Source organism: Epinephelus moara, chromosome 2 (assembly GCF_006386435.1).
Source record: "Epinephelus moara isolate mb chromosome 2, YSFRI_EMoa_1.0, whole genome shotgun sequence".
NCBI lineage: Eukaryota > Metazoa > Chordata > Actinopteri > Perciformes > Serranidae > Epinephelus > Epinephelus moara.
Genome location: NC_065507.1, coordinates 24,707,955 through 24,733,975, shown reverse-complemented (window position 1 = coordinate 24,733,975; position 26,021 = coordinate 24,707,955). Strand labels below are relative to the sequence as shown.

At 40.1% G+C, this 26,021-nt stretch overlaps 3 protein-coding genes across 3 annotated transcripts; all 3 read left to right on the top strand.

Moving 5' to 3' along the window:
• The first annotated feature begins 2,298 nt into the window (after positions 1-2,298).
• Positions 2,299-6,824, top strand: LOC126405057 (extracellular calcium-sensing receptor-like). Its single transcript, XM_050068578.1, has 8 exons — positions 2,299-2,429; positions 2,590-2,938; positions 3,574-3,861; positions 4,329-4,880; positions 4,984-5,202; positions 5,622-5,745; positions 5,844-6,316; positions 6,405-6,824. Exons 1-8 carry the CDS (start codon positions 2,419-2,421, stop codon positions 6,822-6,824), a joined length of 2,436 nt encoding a protein of 811 aa, XP_049924535.1. The 5' UTR covers positions 2,299-2,418.
• Positions 6,825-10,673: 3,849 nt separating this feature from the next.
• Positions 10,674-13,559, top strand: LOC126401561 (uncharacterized). Its single transcript, XM_050062922.1, has 8 exons — positions 10,674-11,248; positions 11,359-11,440; positions 11,592-11,778; positions 11,931-12,052; positions 12,247-12,475; positions 12,580-12,726; positions 13,170-13,328; positions 13,450-13,559. Exons 1-8 carry the CDS (start codon positions 10,674-10,676, stop codon positions 13,557-13,559), a joined length of 1,611 nt encoding a protein of 536 aa, XP_049918879.1.
• Positions 13,560-21,419: 7,860 nt separating this feature from the next.
• On the top strand, positions 21,420-26,021 carry LOC126401550 (extracellular calcium-sensing receptor-like). Its single transcript, XM_050062910.1, has 8 exons — positions 21,420-21,634; positions 21,778-22,117; positions 22,801-23,088; positions 23,551-24,102; positions 24,204-24,422; positions 24,821-24,944; positions 25,041-25,513; positions 25,602-26,021. Exons 1-8 carry the CDS (start codon positions 21,420-21,422, stop codon positions 26,019-26,021), a joined length of 2,631 nt encoding a protein of 876 aa, XP_049918867.1.

Here is a 26,021-nt window from a genome sequence, read left to right as displayed (position 1 = left end):
AGTAATTGACATTTATGAGAAAGCCATTTCAATGAAATATACTTGTGTTGTCATCAAAATTGTTAAAGATTAATGTTTGAAATGCAATAAAGCAAACCTTTTTGAAATATTGTTGCCCCGTTGCAAGCTAACACATAAACCCACAGAATACAACTTGTAATGTACCTGGACAAGAGGTGGGTAGTAACGAGTTATATTTACTCTGTTACCTTTACTTGAAAAAAAAACTGTACTTCTAAGAGTAGTTTTACTGTACCATACTTTTTACTTGTACTTGAGTAGATTTGTGAAGAAGAAAAGCTTCTCTTACTCCGCTACATTTGGCTACACTCAACTCATAACTTTTTTTTTCTATTTATTCTACACATTAGATATGCTTTATTTTTGCTAGAGATATGCCGCCAGTGGATCTACCACATGACTGTGTTTCACCAATCAGACGTAGCAACAATAATCACATGACTCAGTTTCACCAATCATACGTAGCCATGCAGTCACATGACACACACAAACTGTGGCGGCATAGCAGCACAAACTCTTCCAACGTAGCAGACAGGGAATGAAAAAACACATGAAAAATGGCACAGCAACTGTCTCCAATGCTAAAACTGAAGAGGATCGACACCCCTGGCCTCATATACAAAGCATGTTTTGCTTACACACAGTGCAAAAGAGCAGCTATATAATGTGTCTCCTGTGTCTGCCAAAACAAACTGACATTTCAGCATACAAAAACTGAACATCTAACCTGAGGAAACATGTCGCGGTAAGTTTTACCTAAATTCCTTTTTTGCTGTGGTTTCTGAAATTTGTTCTGCTGGATAAGTAGTTACAGAAATGTGAAGACCACAGTAGTTTGTCAGTGCACGCTCAGATTGAATCCATTAATCATCACAAATCAAGTTAACTTCAGCAAAAGGAACTGAATGTATGATAATGAGTGTATTTTAATGGCTTAATCCCCTGTAGCCTCATAGCCTGATATTTTTTCTGTTAACCCTTTGGGCCCTAGGCCTTTTTGGGGTATTTTTCCTGCCTTTACTTTTAAGCTCATATCACAGTCATGATAAAGGCTACAAACACATGCTATATCTTATTTATTTATTTATTTTTCAGTCAGACAATCTAGGTTACACAGATTTGCCATCATTACATGTCCTTCTATGTGCCTGTATTTTATATTAATTTTTATATCAATGAAAAAAAAACAACAATCTGTGTGCCTAAATTCTTACATTTTTACATGTATCTCAACATAGCAAGTTGGAAGTTGACATATTCTGCCATATATGAAGAGGGGAGACTATCTGGAATCTGGCAATATAAGAACCATGATGGTGGGACAATCCAATAAATCAACAGTTTCATTCTATAAAACAACTCCATGATATCTGATAGAAAACGGGATGTTTTATACAAAGGAAGATGAAGATTCAGAGCCTTAAGTAGTTGTTTATTTATGGAAATGTGAGTTATCAACACAATAATATCTAAAACACAGGGTAAATCTGTAATCTCATATTTTACTTTGATGACACAAATGTACAGATTTGAAGAATATTGATGTAAAAAACAGTCAACAATTGCAATTTTAAAAAGACCCTCAAATACATATTCAAGGAACCTCTCTCTCACACACATTCACAAATGCACGTGTGCTAAAATACGTTTTTTGCTGCTCACTGTGTAGCATGTACAAGTACACACACACACACACACACACACACACGTGAATCATTGTGGTTACATATGGACAATTCTGCTTTCTACCCATGCCAAGGCAGGCATGTGTATGTCAAATTGTGAATAAATAGATCACCGAATCTAAAAATATAACACTAGACACTGTTTTATTTTTAATGCGATATATGTGTTCAAAACAAATTCACCCCATTCACCCCTCAGTGGCTTATTAAGGCAAATTTGTTTTGTTAAAAGTTTTTTTTATTATTTGCTTTTTTAATTCAGACTACTGTATTGACCCCACCCCAGGAACATAAGATGTTACTTTCAGTGATGTCACAACTACCGTATGTGGGCAGTCCCCTTGATTTATGTGTGCTAACTACGGTGTATACATAACTTGCATCCTGAAATACCATAATTCTTTGTATATGACCACAAAGAGCAGCTGCTCTCAAGTAATCTGGCATTGAAATATTTAAGCTTTCTGAGGTGGAGTGTTCCTTCAAACCTGGACCAGCCATGGTGGTGCCAGCTGCAGAGCTTCTTATATTCCTCAGTTTCATCTGCAGCAATCTTGGCTCAGTTGCAGCTCTGGATAACTGTGTTTTCTTGGGGGAAGAGGTGAAAAACAGTCTGTATGAAGATGGAGATGTAGTTATAGGAGGCTTATTCCCTCTACACTACAGCCCTGTGTCTTCTCTTCAAATATACACAACAAAACCAACACCTAATATGTATAAATAGTAAGTGAATATTTGAATGTATTTAATAGTAACTGATGCGTGCAATAAATAGTAGATTGTATTGTTTTCATTTATGTTATGTTTGCTATGGATATATACCTGTGTGCATTTTAATATAATTACACTGATGCTGTGTAATGGAGTGCTTTTCACTGTACAGTTTCAGTTCTCGTGCTTTACGCTGGATGCAGACCATGACTTTTGCAATCAAAGAGATCAACCAGCGCAGGGACCTCCTGCCACAGCTCAAGCTTGGTTTCCACATCCGTGACAGCTGTGATGACATACCTGTGTCTCTGAGAGCGTCTTTGCTGTTGGTGAACGGACAGCCAGAGACAGGCACTAGAGTTGAGAGTGTGAACAGAGACAAAGGTCTGAAAAGAAATAGTACTTCTAATTTAGGCTGTGCTGCTGTACAAAGTACTGTGTCCCCAGTAATCATAGGAGATGCTGCTTCTGGGGTGTCGATGGCCTTGCTAAGAAGCCTGGGTTCTTTCCATATCCCCCTGGTGAGACTGCCTGACAGTCTGTGCACTTTTGTTGTGGTAATGTTAATATAGTTTTTTGCCTTGTTAAACTGGTCTTTTACAGTTTTTTTTTTCTTTTCTTATGATCAGCAACTGTGTGGCACGTAATTAATATATCTGTACTGTTAAAACCACGCCTCTGGACAGCTTTTCAGCAGCCCAATTCCATCTTTCTGATAATGCACTTTTTTTAAATACTCCTCTTTTTTTAATGATTTATTTAGCTTAAAAAAGAAAAGATGTTCTCCACACATAGAGAAACAAGTAATCCTTCAATTAAAAAAAAACCACCAGTTCTTAATCTGTAAATACATTAAAAACAGTATACTGTGCTTAATCTGTAAATTCACCAGTATCATCATGTGAGTGTAAAAAATGAGAAATTTGCATTTTCAGTAATGTATAAAACATGACCCCTTTTAAATCAGTGTTAACTCATTTTTACAGGTGAGCTTTTCATTTGAAGTGCAGAGAAAACTGCACCACTCAGTACTTCTAAAGACAGTTGTATGTTTATTTATGTATTCATTTTCTATGTGAATTTTGATGCTTGTCCAACACCCTCTCCAGTGAGCCTAAGTGTGCAAAAGGTTAATTATTGTTTTCTATAATACCAGGTGAGCTATTTTGCGTCTTGCAGCTGTCTGAGTAACCAAAGGGAGTTCCCCACATTCATGCGCACCATGCCCAGTGATGCCTTTCAGATCAAAGCCCTGGCCCAGCTGGTGAGCTATTTTGGCTGGACCTGGGTGGGAGTCATTGGCGTGGAGACTGATTATGCTCGCTTTGCCATCCAGCTTTTCCTGCAAAAGTCAGTGCAGTATGGTGTGTGTTCTGCCTACACTCACTTCTACCCTGTAGTACTGAGTCAGCAGGCTCTAGATGAGCTCCTGGATGTTATTCAGGTACTGATGGATCAATACAAATTTTATAAATATGCAATCAATACAAGCTTTGTAAAGCTTACTCTGTTTTTTGCCCATTGTTTTCAGTGTTAAGTCATTTGAGGTTTTAGGAATATTGTATCATCAAGGGCGTAGGGTTTAGTTGGAAAATACATTAAACCTGGGTTTCTTCAACCAGTTGCATTGTTATGTAATATGTATTTGTTATTTTTAATTTATTTTATTTCATTTATAATTTTTATGCACAATATTGGCTTGTTCATATACATTTTCTATCCATCTTTAAATAAATCTGTATCTGTTCATTACTACACTAATATTAAGTGTTATGCTCTATGTTATAGGTGCTTAAATGTCATATTTATGTAAACTTGAGGAGGTCCAACACACCATCACTTGATTAAAGTTCTTAAAACTGTTTAACTTTAATTATTTTATTAAACATGAACTATACCTGTATTTCACAGATGTCTTCTTCGAAGGTCATCATTAACTTCAGTAGTGAGTCAGAGATGGAGGTCATTCTGAGAGAGATCCGACGCTGGAATATAACCGACCTGCAGTGGATTGCCAGTGAGGCATGGGCCAGTGCCAGGTCTCTCTGGGAAAAGTTTGGAGATCTGCTGACAGGAACACTAGGATTTGCCATCCGGAGAGCTGATGTGATTCCAGGGCTCAAACAACACCTCGCTGGACTTAGACCATCCAATATTCATGAATCAGCTGTCTTGACAGAATTTTGGGAAGAGCTGTTTAACTGCCGATTGAACGGGTCAATGAATGACCATTCACATGGAGGTGACAACTACCTCGACAGATTGCCATGTAACGGGACAGAGAATTTAAATGATGTTTACTCTCCTTATTATGATGTGACACAGCTAAGAGTGTCCTATAATGTCTACAAGGCTGTGTATGTGGTGGCCCATGCCTTGCAGGATATGAGTAACTGCATATTTGGACAGGGGCCTTTCCTTAATGGTGCCTGTGCAGACCCGAAGACTGTTAAACCTTGGCAGGTGAGACTAGTTTTTTGAATATTAATTTCAATCAAATAAATGAACAAAAAAGGAAGGGCAGTGTAGTTTGTGTTTACATAACCTGTTTTCCTTCCTTCCTCAGCTTATCCACTACATGAAGCGTGTTAATTTTTCTGTACTGGGGGAGAAAGTAAACTTTGATCAAAATGGTGACCCCATTGCTTATTACGATCTCTTAAACTGGCAAAGGAGGCCTGACGGATCACTACATTTGGTAAAAGTAGGTTTCTATGACGCCTCCTCACCTGGACGCAGCCTGCTCATAAATGACTCAGTGATCCAGTGGCCTGTTGGGAAGCAGGTGTGTTTTCTGCAAACTAGCTTGAGACCATGTTCACCTCTTAGGCTGCTGTATGTACTGTTGATCAACACATCAGCAAATTTGTTCTTAATAGTGTGCAATATACTTTTTTGTTAAACAAGCAAAAGAAAATGTCAAAATCAAATATAACTTATTCAAACTGTTATGAATTGCATATGAGTGGTACAAGCATAAACCTCATCAATAACCCAATATTGAGATAACAATTCACAATGTAGTGTAATCATCGTAATAGGTAATAGCGTGAATTGTGTAATTGTGTAGCTGAGGTAATTGAACCTGAAAGTCTGTATCTGAAATAGAGTCTGCAGGTACTAGTATGGTATAACAAAGCAGAGACACTTGTGAATATACATTGAAATCAGTGTCTTTCTGAGTGGCTGAATTTTGCCTCTCAGGCTTCCCGGTCTGTATGCAGTGACAGTTGTCCTCCAGGTTACCGCATCGCCAGGAGAAAGGGGGAGCCTATCTGCTGTTTTGACTGTGTCCCCTGTGCTGAGGGCGAAGTTAGTAATGAGACTGGTGTGTTGTGTACTCATTTTTATCGACCTTTATTAAGTGTTCTGTATCTAAATGTGGCTTTTCTAAATTAAAAAGGTGTTCTCTCTCCCTGTCTCCAGATTCTTTAGAGTGCTCACGCTGCTCAGAGGACATGTGGCCCAATAAAGTCAGAGATCTCTGCATCCCAAAGACTATTGAGTTCTTGTCCTACTTTGAGTCGATGGGTATTGTGCTGTGTGTTGTATCTGTTGTTGGAGCATGTATTTCTCTCTCTGTCCTTGCCATATTCTTCATATACAAAGACACTCCACTGGTTCGGGCCAACAACATGGAATTGAGCTTCCTACTCTTGGTGTTTCTTGCTGTCTGTTTCCTTGTTGGCCTGCTGTTCATTGGCGAGCCTTCAGACTGGCTTTGCAGTATCAGGTACCCTGCATTTGGGATCAGTTTTGCCCTCTGTATTTCATGCCTGCTGGCCAAGACAGCAGTGGTCCTAATGGCTTTTAGGTCCACACTGCCAGGAAGTAATGTCATGAAGTGGTTTGGACCCAAACAGCAGAGAGCCAGTGTGCTTTTAGGAACAGCTGTTCAGGTAGAAATACTTTCCACAAGTAAACTCTACAAAAATGTTTTCAACTGTGTAAATTAAAAATGAAGATCCTGTTTTTCCCTCCACTCAGGTAATAATCTGTCTGATCTGGCTGCTCACCAGTCCACCTCATGCCAACAACAACACAGATTACAGTGCTTCCATCATCATTGAGTGTGTTACTGGTTCAGAGGTTGGCTTCTGGTGTGTTCTTGGATACATTGGCATTTTGGCCTGCATGTGCTTCCTAATGGCATTTTTGGCGCGGAAGCTACCTGACAATTTTAATGAGGCAAAGTTCATTACCTTCAGCATGCTGATATTCTTTGCAGTGTGGATTACCTTTATTCCAGTTTATGTGAGCACAGCTGGGAAATATACAGTGGCTGTTCATATTTTTGCTATTTTTGCCTCAGCTTATGGTCTCCTATTTTGCATTTTTGCTCCAAAGTGCTACATCATAATTCTGAAACCCAAAAAAAACAACAAGAAAAACATGATACAAAGATGAAAATGACAGTTGATTACATGTCTTGCATGTATGGAAGAGCCAGTTTAATTAAATTTATTTGTGTTGTCCCATTACCTATTAAAGATTAATGTTTGAAATGCAATAAAAAAAAGAGGAAATACTGTTGCCTCATTGCTAGTTAACACATAGAAACACAGAGTACATCTTGTGATATACCTGGACACATCAGCAGTGTTGTTTGCTAGGGTCATTGTCTGCTGGTCTTTCAACAATTAGACACTCTCACCCAGGCAACCCATCAAGTGTTGATTACACCGGGGCTTACATACAGATAGAACTCCAGCACCCATGGCTCTCCTTCCCTAATCCACAGCCTCTTTGATGCCATTTTGGCTACCTTGGTGACATTCCTGATGGCCTTTTGCCTGCTGGCGCCCATTATGCCTAGTGAGTTTTAGGCCTTGGAAAGGGACTGGCCTGCAAACTTTGACATCTCACCATAAGGCCCTGACACACCAAGCCAATGGTCTTCCGTCAGTCAAAATTGAGCTGTTTGTGAGCGTCTGCTGCCCTCGTTGACGTAGTGTGTCCTACATTGTTGCCCCTTGTTGCTCCCTGTCAGCCTTTTTTTCTGCAGATTCAGCGTGTTAGATCAGTGTCGGCAACAGGAGAGTACCAGGTAAAGAGTAAAGTTATCATCAAGATGACTGTGAGCAGTTATTGTATGGTTATGAAGCTCTTAACCTATTACCTGCTCTGCTTTTACATAACTCACTCTGCTGCAGTCACACACCTCATCTGTCCCAGAGTTACACCAATATCTCTGGTAGTCATAGCTACCCACAATCAAATGCTCTTAATTATGACAACTTACTCCAGATGACAGACCTGCACAGCGTGATAGTGACCCCTGTGTCGACTTTAATGACTGCACATTTTAGAACAATTATTTCATAAAAGGTAACATATTTAACAAACCCAACCATAACCCCGGTTACCCAAGACACTGTGTGAAAGACTGGCAGGAACGAACTGTCCTGGGGGACTCATAAGCAGAGCGAGAAATTTTAAGTTGATTCACAATTTTTCATTGAGTTGTGTGAACTGTTTCATGTTTTTATCTCCAACATGCCTGTACTTCAATTAGGAGACACAGAGGAATGAAAAAATATGAATGCAGAATATAAGTGCACAAAATAACAGATGGATTGTGCTGGTAAGATTTAACAAAAGTCTTTGGGGCTTGGACACCAGAGGGAGACTATTTGTGATCGTTGGACATCTGAGCTGCGGCAGGATAAACCCCCCCCCATGGAGTCTAGACACCGGTGAAGGTGGTGGTGGTTGAAGACTTTGGTTGATGACTGATGAGGTGAATAGAGGCTGCATCTGAGAAGACTAGGTGGTGATGGAAAGGTGGAGGGTACGCGCAGCAGCATCATGGAAGGACTGCTGGCAGAAAAAGAACCATATTTAAAATGAGGAGCAGTAGGATAGGCTGACGGAGAAGGTGTCACTGTGTTATTATTTGGTTGTAGAGCAGCTGATGACTCGATTGAGAGCCCCGGACACTGACAGCTAGACATAGAGAATGAGCATACCTCCAAGGAGGAAATGGGTGAGGAAGAAAGTTACAGCCTAACTATGAAAAAGTATCATCTTCCTGACTGAATTTTCACTTGACTTACTGAAAAATATGACAGAAAACATGCTTTTAATATTCTGATTTCCAATTACAGTTTCTCTCTATGGAGGAGAGCATTAGGTCTCTGCAGGGTCTGCGCCCACAGCAGAGCGCCATCAGGGGTGAAAGTACATTGAAGCTCTTGCTGATATTACTTCCTCAACCTTCATTGCTTAATATTGTCCTTCTCTCGTCACTAAAGAAATTTATACCTAAATACATTAATTAAATGTTTAAACGTCTCTATTGTGTAGAAAGTAATTAAAAACATTTGATATCATGTAGTATTGCAGGGCTTCTCAAAGTCTGGACCAAGGTACTGCATCCAGACCAAGTGGCAAGTCAATCCGAACCCAGCCCATACCTTATGCTATGACTACAATATGTTATGAAGTATAGTGTTGTAAATTAAGTCATTTGTGGCCACAGACTATATTTAGTATCATAAGGAAAATGCAGCTACATTTTTTTCCTGATAAGTCTAAAGTCTTAAAATCTGCTAGTACAACTGACAATTTTATATCACATGACAAAATCACACTTTAAAGGGAAATGAAAATTCAGCCATTATCTACTCACCCTCATACTGAGGAAGGCTCTGGTGAAGTTTTAGAGTCCTTACATCCCTTGCGGAGATCGGCGAGGGGGAGCGGCAACCACATATAATGGCAGACGGCGCCCCAAACTAAAACGTCCAAGAACACAAACTTGAAACCACAAAAGTATCTCCATACTGCTCATCCATAGTGACCCAAGTGTGCTGCAGCCGCGACATAAAAAGTCGTTCCGAAAAACGTCATGTGAACTCTGTTTTTAGCCTCATTGTAGCCTGTAACTCTGACTGTTTCTCTGTGCTCCGCGCTCCTGTGTGCGCGCCTGCGCGAGACTAGCGATAGCATGAGCTTTGCTCACCCGTGTTTACATCACGTGACACGTGCACTGCAGGGGGAGACAGGAGTAACCATATATCTGAGACCAACGTCATTTTCCGCCTGAACTTCCTCCACAGACTTCTGGAGTGGACGCCATCAACGGAACTATTTTAGTTTTATCCATTTCTTCATATATATCCACCCATTTCCTTTTATATTTTATTCATTCGCGATGGTTCGCGTGTGTGTTTTTCCTGGATGCTGGAACCAAATGAAGCGTTTATCTTTGAGACGCACTGAGCTAACTTTTCACAAACTACCAATTCATGACCCCGAACAACTACGGCTGTGGCTACTCGCCCTTCACCTGGATCCAAACTCTCCCACGGAATCACTACGGTCACTGCGGGTGTGTAGTGATCATTTTTCACCAGATGATTACTGTCCACAACTTCATGACAGATCCAGACGTTTGTTGAACTCCACTGCTGTACCGAACACGACACTACCGGTACAAACGACAGAGGTGAGTAACCTTACTTTATACTATTTTATATGTAACGTTACAAAAATAATTTCGAGAAACATGCTAACATTAGGCTTGCAGGGCACAGAATTGTCCACACCAAAAGGCCGTTTGAGTGACTCATTCCCGTTATCTTTGGAGAGCATTCCCCCTTTCCAACAACGTGAATGTCCGACAAAACCTCTCGTCGTCGTTTTGATAAATAGAACACATATTGGGAAACTATGTGGCTATTTAGAACACAAATTTCACAGGGAAAGGCTATATCAACACTGTTACATTCAGCTATAATATATAGGCTAGTGATGTGACCGAACATTTAGATTTTCTCTCAGATAATTACAATGTTGTTTGATTAAACAAAGTTATATTACAATGCCTAAGCTAAACTTATTCAATGCCTCTTTCTAGCAGACTCCGAGCACTCCTTCACCTCATCCTGCTGCAGAAGAGACTGTAGGCGATGATGATGAGGCCTTATTTGCACATCCTCTACGGCAATCTACACCAGTGAAGCCGAAAGTGCAGCTTGCCCCACATTGGTCACATCAAACTGTAAGTATGCACCTAGTCACATAAGGTCCAAAACATCCACCCTTCACTGACTATATAATTAAAATTGTCATTCATAGATTATCTCACTTTATCAATGTGTAGTATGTAAAATATTAGCTTTTGTGTGTAACTTTTATTTCTGTAAATTAATCAAGACAATGTGAAAGCTCCAAAACATGAATTATGTCTTAGGTTTCTCATGGTCATTTTGTTCAATTTAGGATCTACAAGCACAGACTGAACTGGACAGTATGGAGCACAGCTTTGTGCATGATGTCAGCATGTCCTCAATCCAATCAGATGCCAAAGATCCCAGCTTTGTTGTTCCGAGTTCAACTTCCACTTCAACTCCAACTTCAGAGGAAAATGAGGAAATAGGAACATGGCAGGAAAAGAAATGGTTGGTCAACCAGTCCAGGCTGATGCAGCTGTTTGAAACCTGCCATCAGTGTGGAGGGGGGATAATGGAACCAAGCATCTCGTCTGCTGGGAGCCTCATAAGGATAAAATGGGACTGCCAAAATGGACATAGTGGGCTGTGGAGTTCGTGTCCTGACGTTCGTGGGATGCCAGAGAACAATCTTCTTGTTGCGGCATCTACACTTTTCACTGGTGCCACATACACAACCATTGCTGATTGGGCTGAGCTGCTCAACATCCAGCTGCCGAAGAAATCTACATTTTATTCAATCCAGTCATCATATCTCATCCCTGTCACTGACATCAAGTACAATGAGCAACACAAGGCCATCATGGAACGTCTGCTTCAGACACAATATGTGGTGAAAGAAGGAGTGCATGTGTCGGGAGATGGGAGGTCAGACAGGTAAATAAATATTATTTGTATGTACTTACATGTAAATATAAACGTCAATCTCTCAAGATTACACTATGTTACACTAACATTTGCTTTAATCTTGTCTCAACATTTCACAGCCCAGGCTTCTCTGCCAAATACAACACCTACAGCTTCATGGAGGACACAACCAAAGAGATCATCCTCTTTGAGTTAGTGCAGGCAAGTGTGACAGTACATAACTATATAATTTAATATTTTTTTCTTGATGATGATGCATGTTATGTGTTTGCAACAACTTTTTTTAAGTTTGCATTGCACATCAAAAGGTGTATCAGGTATGGGAGGTGTAACATTATTTTTTAAACAATAGGTGACCGAGACATCCAGCTCTACAGCTATGGAGCCAGTGGGGTTTCGGAGAGGGCTGGATTATCTCCTGGAGGAAGGTGTGGAGGTGGAGGTGGTGACCACCAACAGATCACCATCTATAAGGAAGATAATGCGGGAGGATTACCCAGATATTCATCATGAGTTTGACATCTGGCACGTTGTCAAGGGTAAGTAAATGGGTCGGGGGTGTGTGGGGTCCAGGTCAGGGGTTTGGGAAGGGGTCAGGAAGTGCTCTGACACCCCCTTGTGGAGCCCCACTTCACACTTAGACAACTAGTTGTTGAAGAGATCTAATGGAGTCTGTGCTCTTTGTTGCTAGGGCTCATGAAGAAATTACTGGCAGTGTCCAACCGAAAGGACAACCGTGACCTTCAGCCTTGGATCAAATCCATTTGCAACCACTTGTGGTATGCTTGTGCATCTTGTGGAGGTGACCCAGAGGTGAGTAACATCACATTCTTTCAATTATACAATGTGTGTTGTGAATATTTTAAATAGTATATCCCAATTTCTGTATTTGATTTTATGGATGAATTTTACTTATTCTAAAATTTTGACTGAAGGATTTGATAAAAAANAATTTCTGTATTTGATTTTATGGATGAATTTTACTTATTCTAAAATTTTGACTGAAGGATTTGATAAAAAAGTGGCAGTCGCTACTTTATCACATTTGTGGTGTGCACCGTTGGGAGGAGGATGGAGAAGAGAAGACATGCCAGCATGCTGACCTCAGTCCAGAGCAACAGAGAAGAAAGAGGTGGATAAAGAAAGACTCCCCTGCCTTCAAAATCCTATCATCCATTGCCCTGGACAAGGGTATCATCAAGGACCTGAGGCACATGGCTCTCTTCAAACATACAGGTTCGTATTACCCATGCAAGTTTTGTCCTGCTTCAATGTGAAACAGTCAGAAAAAATAGTGATCACAAGTACTTCTAATATCAATCAAAATTTTGTGTTTTCAGGCAAGCTTGAGGTGTTCCATGCATCGCTACTCAAGTACACAGAGAAGAGACTTCATTTCCACGACTCTTCCATGAGAGCTCGCACACAGCTTGCCATAATGGACCACAATGAAAATGTTCAGCGTGAACAGGCCACCACAGCTTCCGGTATGATACCAGCAAAATAGAGGCAAACCTATTTTTTATTAAGTATCACACAAGTAATATTTTACTTTTTTGTCATTAGATGAGCTGGATATTTGTCATTTTATTTGTCTAATTTTCTGTATGGGCACTGGACAGCGCTGTCACAATACCTGAGGCAGGTAGCCTATATAACGATAGTTCATTCACTGTTGTGGAAGGGCAAACAGGTTTGACTATGTGGAACTCAGTGTACTACTGTAAGCTACTGAAATGCTAACTCACAGAGTATCTGGTTGATTTGCTCTAGATTGTCAATGATTGTTCTGTTGCTTTCTCTGTCATAAATAGATTATAATTATGGATATCAATGTTCTGTTCTGATTAATATAAAGTATGTTATTTATGAATTATTTACTTCATGTAATTATTTTATGACCTGACCAAGTACTTTTGCCTTTTTCCAGGGCGTCCAAGATTCAATGTGGTTTTCCCCAAAGCAACAAAAGATTGGGTTGCCAGAAAGATCTACCTGCCTACAACCCAGACCTTTCGGAAAAATCTGGTGGTCGAAGCTCTCCAGCGACGCCGGGACTCTTCTGTCAAGTTCAAGGACCCCACATCCCGTGTGTCTGAGCTCCCATTACCTCCACACATAGCCACAAAGCCTAAGCCTGACAAGGAGGAGGTGGTTGCAAAGCATACATCTCGTTTTAGTAAGTGATATACACTTGATTTATGGCCCAGTCCAGCCCAGCCCTAACCCAGCCCAGCAAAAACTCAGCCCAGTCCAGCCCAAAGCCCAGCACAGTCCAGAAGAGCCCCACCCAGCCCTAACCCTGCCCAGTCCAGAATAGCCCAGTCAGCCCAGCTACATACGTGAAAATGAAGAAAAACAGCATTTTTTTTCCTTGAGCACAAGTATACGTACGAGTTTCCAGCACCACTGACCCGTGGTGTTTGTGTTCTGGTGGTTCTGATGTTGTTTGTATATGTGATCATTGATGTTCATTCCATTGTAAAACTTTCTCCAATAAAGTTACTGTGTAGCCTATGTGTAGAAGCTTTTACTTGTCATTTTCATTTCTCATAATAAGGCAGTTCTATATATTCAGACTTCAGATTTCAGAAAAATTAACTTTATTCAAGGCACCAGAAGATAGAGAAAAAAACAGGATCCACAATAAACACAGGCAAATAAGACACTGTCATAACCAATTCACAGTCAGAAAAAAAAGCAGCTGTACAATATCTGGTGCTGTTGGTAAATTAGTTCAAAGGCTTCTTCAGCCTCTTTGAACCCAACATACTGTCCAGTGGGGGATGGATAGTTGTCCCGAATGGCTCCAACGATACAGGAGGGCAAAACTTTTCTGTTGTGTCTGCCGAGTTTTTCTCCTCTCAAGGCCCACTCCAAAACAACCCGATAAGCCACCAATCTGCACTGGCTGTAATAGAAGAAATACAATGCATTGTGATTTCACATTTAGGACAGCACGTAATGCAGTAGCATTGTGGTGGTAAGGGGTTTGCTTTTATTTATAAGCATAAGTATAAATATGCTTATAATATAAATTTATAAGCATTTATAAGCAAGCTTTATTTAACTATCAATTAGGCTTACGGTAGAAATTAATGACATACTCCTCTGAAAGCCTGCCATCTGGTCCTGCGGGCCTCTGCCTTTTCTTCCAGTTGATCTTGGGGAAGTAAAAAAATGTCTCCAGAACACCACGGGTCAGCAGTGTTGGAAACTCAGGGTGATCGGTGATGCACGGTCTCTGAAGAGCAGCAGTCTTGTCAGTACTGATGTCCAGATTCTCAAGTGCAGGCATCACCAATTCCCATCCCAGACTTTCCTCATCCGTTGGCATTGCTTTGCATTTGAAACAACTACACCACCAGGTTTCCAGTGCTCGACTCCGGTATTCTGCGGCTGGCTGAGGGTTAGGCTCATGAGCTGCGGCGGCTGCTTCGTCCAGTAGCCTGAGTTCTGCGTCCGTATACTCGGGCTCAAACAAATACGGTTCAACAAAGAAATGCTGTTCCTCCTCAATTGCAAAGTCTTCAGACATGTTGGGCTGTCCTTTGCTAAAAGACCGTAGTGCAAATTATCTTTTAGCTCTGTGGTTACTGTTGTCTCCCCCTGCGGTGCACGTGTCACGTGATGTAAACACGGGTGAGCAAAGCTCATGCTTTCGCTGGTCTCGCGCAGGCGCACACACGTGAGCGTGGAGCACAGACAAACAGTCAGGGCCACAGGCTACAATGAGGCTAAAAACAGAGTTCACATGACATTTTTCGGAACGACTTTTTATGTCGCGGCTGCAGCACACTTGGGTCACTATGGATGAGCAGTATGGATATACTTTTGTGGTTTCAAGTTTGTGTTCTTGGACATTTTAGTTTGGGGCACCGTCTGCCATTATATGTGGTTGCCGCTCCCCCTTGCCGATCTCCGCAAGAGATGTGAGGACTCTAAAACTTCACCAGAGCCTTCCTCGGTAGGAGGGTGAGTAGATAATGGCTGAATTTTCATTTTTGGGTGCACTATCCCTTTAAGTAATCGTCAAAATCAGGATATATATTACAATCTATATTACTATATGCCATCTATATGTTCCATATAAATAAAAGTTGCACAGAAAAATTATTAGGCATACAAAAGGTGAAAGTATTCACTTGAAGCCATTCTCCATTATCCCCAATGTATTTTGAGGAAATATGTCTTTTGTCTCTATTTAACCTCAGATCTTGCTTTTTTAAGATAAAGACTGACTCTCAAATACATATAAGCGGAACCTCTGTCTCACACACACTCACAAATGCACATACACGCGCACACACACACAACTTGTGTTTGCAAATGGATGTCAGTCTCCATGTACTTACAGTCAAACTAAAACTAATCGCAAGGGGTGCCTTTTAGAGCCCATTCCCACATCCTTTTTTAAAACAGTTCATACCTTTTTAGATGAAGACATTCTTAATATTGTAAATTATTCACTTCAGATGGATGTTTTCCCCGCTGCTTTTAAAACTGCCATGGTTAAGCCTCTTTTGAAATGAAATAACGTAGACACCTTGGTACTTAACAACTTCAGACCAGTGTCCAATCTGCTATTTTTAAGTAAAATTTTAGAGAAGTTTGTTTTTATTCAATTAAATGATTTTATGGTCTCCCAACAACATTTTTGAAAAATACTAGTCTGGCTCTCGAGCTTTCTGCAGCCTTTGATACAGTTGACCACTCACTTCTTTTAGCTAGACTTCAAAATCTGGTTGGCCTCTCTGGTACTGTTTTTAACTGGTTTAAATCTTATCTTTCTGATTTTATGTAACAATGGATGAATGTTCATCCAAAAGCTACAAAATAGTGGAATAAGTTTTGCAATTTTGTAATCATGACTATCATATCATGACTATTATATAGTCATGATAAAAGATGTCTGTTGTCTTTTGTCTTATATACATCAGTGAATATATTAAGCAAACTGGGCTCACTGTCCTCTGTTTGTTTAATTTCTTTATTGAAGTAATCTCTAACCTGGAGATACTGAAAAAAAAAGTTTTTTTTCCCAAGGTTATAGACATTTGAAATCTGGTCAAAAGACTAAGTCATTACCATTAGTTATAGTGCAGAAAGCCGTTACACCATTATGTGCCCATTGCCTAAACTGCGTATCTAGACCACAAGGTATAAACTCTGGATCAAATGACACCCATTTCAGTGTTTTCACATGTTTCTCAACGTGAAATCTTTTACAGGTCTTAAACCATACCCTAAGAGCTACCTTAGTCCATTGGTTTGCTTTATCCAAATAGGAATCCTGGTGTTAATTACCTAGTGTAGACTGTGCAGGTAAGTCAAATTGCATTAATTCCAAGTCTTTCCATTTGGCTGAGTAGTCCAGATTGCACCAGCATACCAGTGGTCGTAGCTGGGCCGCTGTGTAGTAGTCCTCGATACATGGTAGGCAAAGTCCACCCTTATCTTTCGATAACTGTAGATTTCTATATTTAATCCTATTCCATTCAGTGAAGTCTTTGGGGGGAACTGCAATAGTGAGTGACTGGAATAAGTACCAAAACTGGGGCAGTACATTCATTTTTATCGTTTCGATTCAGTTTGACATATCTAATGGTAGTACGTGTCATCTATCAAGATCAGCTTTAATTGCCTTGGTAACAGGGCCATAATTAATTTCATATATTTCAGAAATAATTTTTGGGAGCCAAACTCACAGATATTTAATAGTTGGGGAGTCCCATTTGAAGTCGAATTTACTTCGTAGATCAGCATTCGGTGTAAAATTATAATTAAGTATTTGGGACTTATGTGTGTTCAATTTATATCCTGAGTATAAGCCAAAGAGTTTAAGAAAGAACATTACATTTGGTACACTTCGCTCTGGGTTTCTCAGAGTGAGCAAAATGTCATCAGCAAAAAAGATTATCTTGTATTCAGTATCCCCAATTATAATCCCCTTAATCTCTGGATCTTCCCTTATTGACTGGGCTAGGGGTTCTATAACAAATGTGAAAAGTGTGGGGCTGAGTGGGTACCCCTGTCGACACCCTCTCTTTAGTTTAATGGGTCGGGATAGGTGTCCATTAATTCTTATTCTAGCTGTGGGGGATGAGTATACTGATCTTATGCATTGTACTGATCTCCCATTAAAGCCAAATCGATTTAATGCTTGATAAAGGTATTCCCATCCCACCGAATCGAACGCCTTTTCTGCATCTAGACTTATTAACATTGCGCTTACATTTTTCTCAATCACATGGTCAACAACATGCAGTGCTCGCCTAATGTTGTCCTGTGTTTGTCTTTCACGTACAAACCCTGTTTGGTTTGGGGTCTATTAGTTCAGCGACAATGTGTTCCATCCTTTTGGCAATAACTGACGCAAATAATTTGTAATCAGTATTTAAAAATAGAAATTGGCCTGTATGAACCGCATTCTCCCATATCCTTGCCCTCTTTGGGAATAACTGAAATTACTGCTTTGTTCCATGACTGGGGCATCTGACCCTCCTTAAGGGTGTGGTTAAAGCCTCTGAGGAGCATTGGCATCAACTCAGGCTTTAAAGTTTTATACCATTCACCAATGAAGCCATCAGATCCAGGTGTTTTATTTGCCTTAAGTTGGGAGATAGCATTATTCAGTTCAGTAATGGTTATCTCTGCAGTCAGTGCACTATTTTGGCTTTCTCCTGTTGAGGGAAGATCCGGAGAGTTCAGGAACTGATCAATTATTGATATCGGGTTTATTAGGTTGAGTGCATAGGCCTTTGTAGTAGGCTTCAAATGTTTGCTGAATTTCTTCTAAATTGTAACACATTTTGTTATTGTTTGCATTTCTTATTTTGTAAATTGTCCTCTTGGCTTGTTGTTTCCGTAGTCTCCAAGAGAGAAGCTTCATAGCCTTAGGGCCAGTTTCATAATACTTTTGTTTGGTAAACCTCATTTCCTCTCAATTTCCTCATGATAGATCTTATTAATTTCTTGTTGGATACACTTTAATTGGACCAATACTCGCGGATCTCTTTGAGTAGCATGTTGAGTTTCTAGGTTTCTCATTTGTAACTGCAGATCTGATAAGTGTCCTTGTTTTTCCTTTTTCCTAAAAGCTGTGTAAGCTATGAGTTTACCTCTTAGTACTGCTTTCCAAGCATCCCACAGTATATTGGGTGATACTGATCCATTATCATTATTTTGCAGGTACTCTTTTAATTCGTCCTTTATGTATTTCACACATTTTTATCATTCATTAGACTGGTATTTAACCTCCATAGTGTGTCCTTCTGTTTATTATCTAAATGCAGTTTGAGGTGCACTCCGGCATGGTCCGAAACATCTCTAACACAGATATCACAGTCACTTATCCTGTGTCTATCTATGATTGAGATTAAAAAATAATCCAGTGGGCAGTATTCTGCATGGCGAGGAGAGTAGTAGGTAAATTGCCCATCTGAGGGTTGTATGTCCCTCCAAACATCCATCATGCCAGATTCCCTCAACAGTTTCCACATAGTTGATGAGTTCTGGTTTTGCTTTTTGAGCAAGTTTGTAGAGTTTAGGCTGTATCTGAATATTCCAATCACCCCCACAGATTAAGGTTCCTGGTGACTCTTGGGTCAGTAAATTAAATATTTTTTTAATAAAAGATCTATCATGACCTGGTGGCATATACACATTTAATAAGGTGACTTCTCCATGGTCTATCTTGCCTTTAACTAAAATAAAGTGTCTCTCCGTATCTTTAATTTGGGTAGTTAATTCAAAATTTACCTTTTTAGGAAGGAGTATAGCCACTCCCCTCTTACGTCCTGATTTGTGGGATGAGTAAAATGTATTCATGTACTCTAGTTTTTTTAATTTTTCATGCTCAGAGTTAGAAATATGTGTCTCTTGCCAAAAACTTGTATGTTTTCCCTTTTCATTTTAGCAATTACTTTGCTTCTTTTCACTGGATTATTTAACCCATTTACATTGAGTGTTATTACCCTATAAGCCTGATGGTGCATAATGGTAGTGTTTCTTATTGTCTTTGGTGGCCCCCAGCAACATGAAACTCACTATCCTTGAACTTGGATATGAACAGTGACAAAAACATGATCAAAACATAACACAATGAATATAAAACAAGTTGACTTCCACAACTGTAGAACAAGTGTGCTCCTTTAAACTGAGGGGAGGACCTGGGTGAAGATAAGGGCCCCTCTCTGAAGCAAGTTGGAGTATTGCTCCAAAAACTGTGGCAAATAACATTCAGTTCTCAGTATTTCTTGCGGATCTATTCACCCGTTATCAGGATATCATCCTATTTTGAGCAAAAAGGTAATTACTATACCCATTCAAAGGGAGAGGGGGGACAAAGCCAATATCAGAACACTTCCAAATTGTCAGCTCACCTGTTGAAGCTGAACACAGTCAGTTGTTTGTATGGACTCCTGTGCCTGTTTAATTTGGCAGAGCGTAGCTTCAAGTTCGGTGTTACATTCCTCTATTTCAGCAACACGCTGCTCTGCTTCCTCGACCCATGTTGTTGCGGTTTTCAGGTCTTCCCTAATGTTCCCCAGTGCCTGATTCATCTCATTTCTAAAATCACTCAGCTCCTTTTTCACGTCTTCTCTCAGTCTGTGGCGGAAAGCACTTAGCCCGCCCATTACATCAGCCCATATGGCCTTAATCTCGGCGTGTATGCTAGCCAGCAAGCTAGGTTTGGTGTGGTCTGGTCTATTCTGGCTAAGCGACTTAGCATTAGCATCACCGCGGCTCTCCATGATTTCTCGTTTTTTTCTGGTCTCAAGTTCGCTTTGCTTTTGGCTCTCTTTAGGTTGTCCCTTTCCATAATACTTCAGCAATCCTATCGTATTAAAATAGTTGAATCTGAGGAAATATTCCGAGTGGGTGAGAGGGAGAGAACTGTGAGTCTGCCATTTTCTACAGCATGCCAACCAGAAGTCGCACGGCATCAGTTTCCATAGTTATGCTGTGATACACAGCTGTACATCGCTGTGTCTCCTTATGATTCAGGGCCAACTGATGCCTTCTTTAACTGTATTTTAGATATCAAGTCCTGGATGGCAGAAAACCTCCTTCAACTCAACCAGGACAAAACCGAGGTCTTAGTTATTGTTCATGGAGCTCAGAGAGAGAAACTCAACACAAAACTGCAATAACTGGCACGAAAACCCTGTCAACAAGTGAAAACCTTGGAGTTATATTTGATTCGAATCTTACTTTTGAATCACATATTAGAAGTATAGCCAAAACTGAATTTTGCAACAGTTTCTTTCCCAAGCCAACACAGAGACACTAATGCATTACGCCAATTTTAAAGTCTCTGCATTGGCTTCGTTTCTTGTGTAAAGCACTTTGTGTTGCACTTTGTAAGTGCTATATAAATAAAGTTTGATTGATTGATTGATTGATTGATTGATTAACACACGCACACATTTTTGTACTTCTATTTTTTTGAGGCCCTCATTGATAGAATGCATTCCCTAGCCCCATACCCTAAGCTTAATCATCACAATTAAATGCTCAACCTAATATTAATTCTAACCGGGACCCTAAAACCAAGTCTTAACCCTCAAACAGACCTTTGAAAAAGTGCAGACCAGCCAAAATGTCCTCACTTTGAAAAAATGTCCTCACTCTGTTGCTAAAATAAGTTTTTTGCTGCTCACTGTGTAGCATGTAAAAGTACACACACACACACACACACACACACACACACACACACAAATCATTATGGTTTAATATGGACAATTCCACTCTCTACCTACACTAGGGTAAGCATGTGTTTGTCAAATTGTTAATCAAAGGATCACTGAATCCAAACATATACAGCACACTAGACATTGGTTTATTTTTAACGCAGAACACGTCATTCACCTCTCAGTGGCTTATTTTGGCATATTTGTTGAGATGAAAGTCACTGCTCTTTTTTAAAAAAAAACTTAGACTACTGTATTGACCCCACCCCAGGAACATAAAGTGTTAACTTTAATGATGTCACAACTACCGTATGTGGGCAGTCCCCTCAGATTTATGTGTGCTAACTATGTATAAATTACTTGCATCCTGAAATACTTAAAACAATTGAATGGTACCAAAAAGGGCAGCTGCCTCTGATAATCCTGCCATTGAAATATTTAAGCTTTGTGAGCTGCAGTGTTCCTTCAGTCCTGGACCAGCCATGATGGTGCCAGAGCTTCTCATATTCCTTGGTCTCTTCTGGGGCAAACCTGGCTCAGCTGCTGCTCTGGATAACTGTGTTTTCTTGGGGGAAGAGGAGAAAAACAGTCTGTATGAAGATGGAGATGTAGTTATAGGAGGCTTATTCCCTATACACTACAGCCCTGTGTCTTCTCTTCAAACATACACAACAAAACCAGCACCTAACTCGTATAAGTAGTGAGTGAATACTTAAATGTATTTGATAGTAACTTGTGTATACACAGTACACTGTATTTTTTTGTGGTTGTTGTATATGTGTATGGATATTTTAATATACATTTAGTAATGCTGTGTAATGAACTGCTCTCACTTCTGTACAGTTTCAACTCTCGTGTTCTGCGCTGGATACAGACCATGACATTTGCAATCAAAGAGATCAACCAGCGCAGTGACCTCCTGCCACAGCTCAAGCTTGGTTTCCATATCTGTGACAGCAGTAGTGACATACCTGTCTCACTGAGAGCATCTTTGCTGTTGGTGAACGGACAGCCAGAGACAGGTACTAGAGTGAACAGACACAAAGGTCTCAGAAGAAACAGTACTTCTAATTTAGGCTGTGCTGCTACACAAAATACTGTGTCCCCAGTAATCATAGGAGATGCAGCTTCTGGGGTGTCGATGGCAGTGCTGAGAAGCCTGGGTTCTTTCCATATCCCTCTGGTGAGACTGCCTGACAGTCTGTGCACTTTTGTTGTGATCATGTTAAATCAGTCTTTCACAGTTTCTTCATATTAATTAAGTGCCACACAGTTGCTAATCATATCTGTACTGTTAAACCCACACTTCTGGTCAACTTTTCAGGGTAAAGTGCAGCTGCCCCATTCTGCTTTTCTGAAAATGCTTTTTTTTTTGTTGATACTCCATTGTTTTCTTTTTTTAAAATTATTTATTTCGCTTAAAAAGAAGAAATGTTCTCCAGCTGTAGAAAAACACACAATCTGTCAATTAAGTCAAATCACCAAATTTAGCAGAACAGAATTCTCACTATAAAGGAATGAAATATATTTGCTGTTGATCAGAAATTCAAGTATTCAGTGCTTAATCTGTGAATTCACCAGTATCATCCTGTGAGTGTAAAAAATGACACATTTGTATTTTCAGTAATGTATAAAACATAACCATTTTTTTAATCAGTATGAACTTATTTTAATCTTTTACAGGTGAGAAATTAAGTCACTACACACCGAATTAGTCTTTTTCATTTGAAGTGCAGGGAAAACTGCACCACTGAGTACTACCTAAAGACAGCAGTATTTTTTTTATGTGAAATGTGATGCTTCTCCAACAGCCTTTCATTTAGCCAAAGTGTGCAGAAAATTAATTATTGTTTTCTATAATACCAGGTGAGCTATTTTGCATCTTGCAGCTGTCTGAGTAACCAAAGGGAGTTCCCCACATTCATGCGCACCATGCCCAGTGATGCCTTTCAGATCAAAGCCCTGGCCCAGCTGGTGAGCTATTTTGGCTGGACCTGGGTGGGAGTCATTGGCATAGAGTCTGATTATGCTCGCTTTGCCATCCAGTTTTTCCTGCAAGAGTCAGTGCAGTACGGTGTGTGTGCTGCCTTCACTCACTTCTACCCTGTAGTACTGAGTCAGCAGGCTCTAGATAAGCTTCTGGATGTTATTCAGGTACTGATGGGTCAGTACAAATTTTTTAAACACAATAAATACGAGCTTTGTAAAGCTTATACAATTATATCAATGTAAAGCCATCTGAGACTGTAATTTGTGGTAATGTGTTATAATATTGTACCATCTAGGACATAGGGTTTAGTTGGGAGACACAATTAAATCTGAATTTCTTCAATCAGTTGCATTGTGATGCAACATGTTTCTGTTTCTTTATTTATTTATTTTCCATTTTAGTCTCATTTTATTTTGTTTTGGTGAGTTTTATATTTATATGTATGCACAATTTTGGCTTGTTCATAAACACATTCTATCTATCTTTACTGCAGTAATATTTAGTGCTATGATCCATATTATAGGTGTTTAAATGTCAGTCATATTCACATAAAGTTGGGGGTCAAACACTTGATTAAAGTTATTAAAACTGTTAAACTTTCATTATTTCGTACCTATATTTCACAGATGTCTTCTTCAAAGGTCATCATTAACTTCAGTAGTGCGTTAGAGATGGAGGTCATTCTGAGAGAGATCCGATGTCGTAATATTACCGGCCTGCAGTGGATTGCCAGTGAAGCTTGGGCCACTTCCAGTTCTCTCTGGGAAAATTTTGGAGATCTGCTGACAGGAACACTAGGATTTGCCATCCGCAGAGCTGATGTGATTCCAGGGCTCAAACAACACCTCGCTGGACTTAGACCATCCAATATTCATGAATCAGCTGTCTTGACAGAATTTTGGGAAGAGCTGTTTAACTGCCGATTGAATGGGTCAATGAATGACCACTCACATGGAGGCGACAACTACCTTAACAGATTACCATGTAAAGGGACAGAGAATTTAAATGATGTTTACTCTCCTTATTATGATGTGACACAGCTAAGAGTGTCCTATAATGTCTACAAGGCTGTGTATGTGGTGGCCCATGCCTTGCAGGATATGAGTAACTGCCTAATTGGACAGGGGCCTTTCGTTAATGGTGCCTGTGCAGATCCGAAAACTGTTAAACCTTGGCAGGTGAGACTAGTTATAGCTTAAATATTATTATCAAGTAACAAGAAATAAGTCAACAACAGTGTTGTTAGTGTTTACATAACCTGTTTGCCTTCCTTCCTCAGCTAATGCACTACATGAAGCATGTTAATTTTTCTGTACTGAGTGAGAAAGTAAACTTTGATCTAAATGGTGACCCCATTGCTTATTACGATCTCTTAAACTGGCAAAGGAGGCCTGACGGATCACTACATTTGGTAAAAGTAGGTTTCTATGACGCCTCCTCGCCTGGACGCAGCCTGCTCATAAATGACTCAGTGATCCAGTGGCCTGTTGGGAAGCAGGTGTGTTTTCTGCAAACTGACTTAAGACCATGTTCACCTCTTAGGCTGCTGTATGTACTGTTGATCAACACATCAGCTAGAATTATCTTAACAGTGTGCAATATACTTTTTTGTTAGCAGAAGAAAATATCAAAATCAAATATAACCTTTTCGAACTCAGTTGCATATACAAGCATAAACCTCATCAATAACCCAGTATTGTGATAACAATTTGCAGTTAAGTATAATTATCGTAATAGGTAATAGCATGAATTGTGTAATAGTGTACCTGAGATAATTACACCTTAAAGTCTGTATCTGAAATAGAGTCTGCAGGTACTAGTATTGTATGACAAAGCAGAGACGCTTGTGAATATACATTGTCTTGTCTTTCTGAGTGGCTGAATTTTGCCTCTCAGGCTTCCCGGTCTGTATGCAGTGACAGTTGTCCTCCAGGTTACCGCATCGCCAGGAGAAAGGGGGAGCCCATCTGCTGTTTTGACTGTGTCCCCTGTGCTGAGGGAGAAGTTAGTAATGAGACTGGTGTGTTGTGCTGACTTTTATCACCCTTTCTCAATTGTGCTGTATCTAAATGTGGCTTTTCTAAATTAAAAAGGTGTTCTCTCTCCCTGTCTCCAGATTCTTTAGAGTGCTCACGCTGCTCAGAGGACATGTGGCCCAATAAAGTCAGAGATCTCTGCATCCCAAAGACTATTGAGTTCCTGTCCTACTTTGAGTCGATGGGTATTGTGCTGTGTGTTGTATCTGTTGTTGGAGCATGTATTTCTCTCTCCGTCCTTGCCATATTCTTCACATACAAAGACACTCCACTGGTTCGGGCCAACAACATGGAATTGAGCTTCCTACTCTTGGTGTTTCTTGCTGTCTGTTTCCTTGTTGGTCTGCTGTTCATTGGAGAGCCTTCAGACTGGCTTTGCCGTATCAGGTACCCTGCATTTGGAATCAGTTTTGCCCTCTGCATTTCATGCCTGCTGGCCAAGACAGCAGTGGTCCTAGTGGCGTTTAGGTCCACACTGCCAGGAAGTAATGTCATGAACTGGTTTGGACCCAAACAGCAGAGAGCCAGTGTGCTTTTAGGAACAGCTGTTCAGGTAGAAATATTTTCTTTATGGAAATTCTATAAATATGCTTTTAACTGTGTTGATCAAACATGAACATCCTGTTTTTCCCTCCACTCAGGTAATAATCTGTCTGATCTGGCTGCTCACCAGTCCACCTCATGCCAACAACAACACAGATTACAGTGCTTCCATCATCATTGAGTGTGTTACTGGTTCAGAGGTTGGCTTCTGGTGTGTTCTTGGATACATTGGCATTTTGGCCTGCATGTGCTTCCTAATGGCATTTTTGGCACGGAAGCTACCTGACAATTTTAATGAGGCAAAGTTCATTACTTTCAGCATGCTGATATTCTTTGCAGTGTGGATTACCTTTATTCCAGTTTATGTGAGCACAGCTGGGAAATACACAGTGGCAGTTCATATTTTTGCTATTTTAGCCTCAGCTTATGGTCTCCTATTTTGCATTTTTGCTCCAAAGTGCTATATCTTAATTCTGAAACCAGAAAAAAACAACAAGAAAAACATGATGCAAAGATGA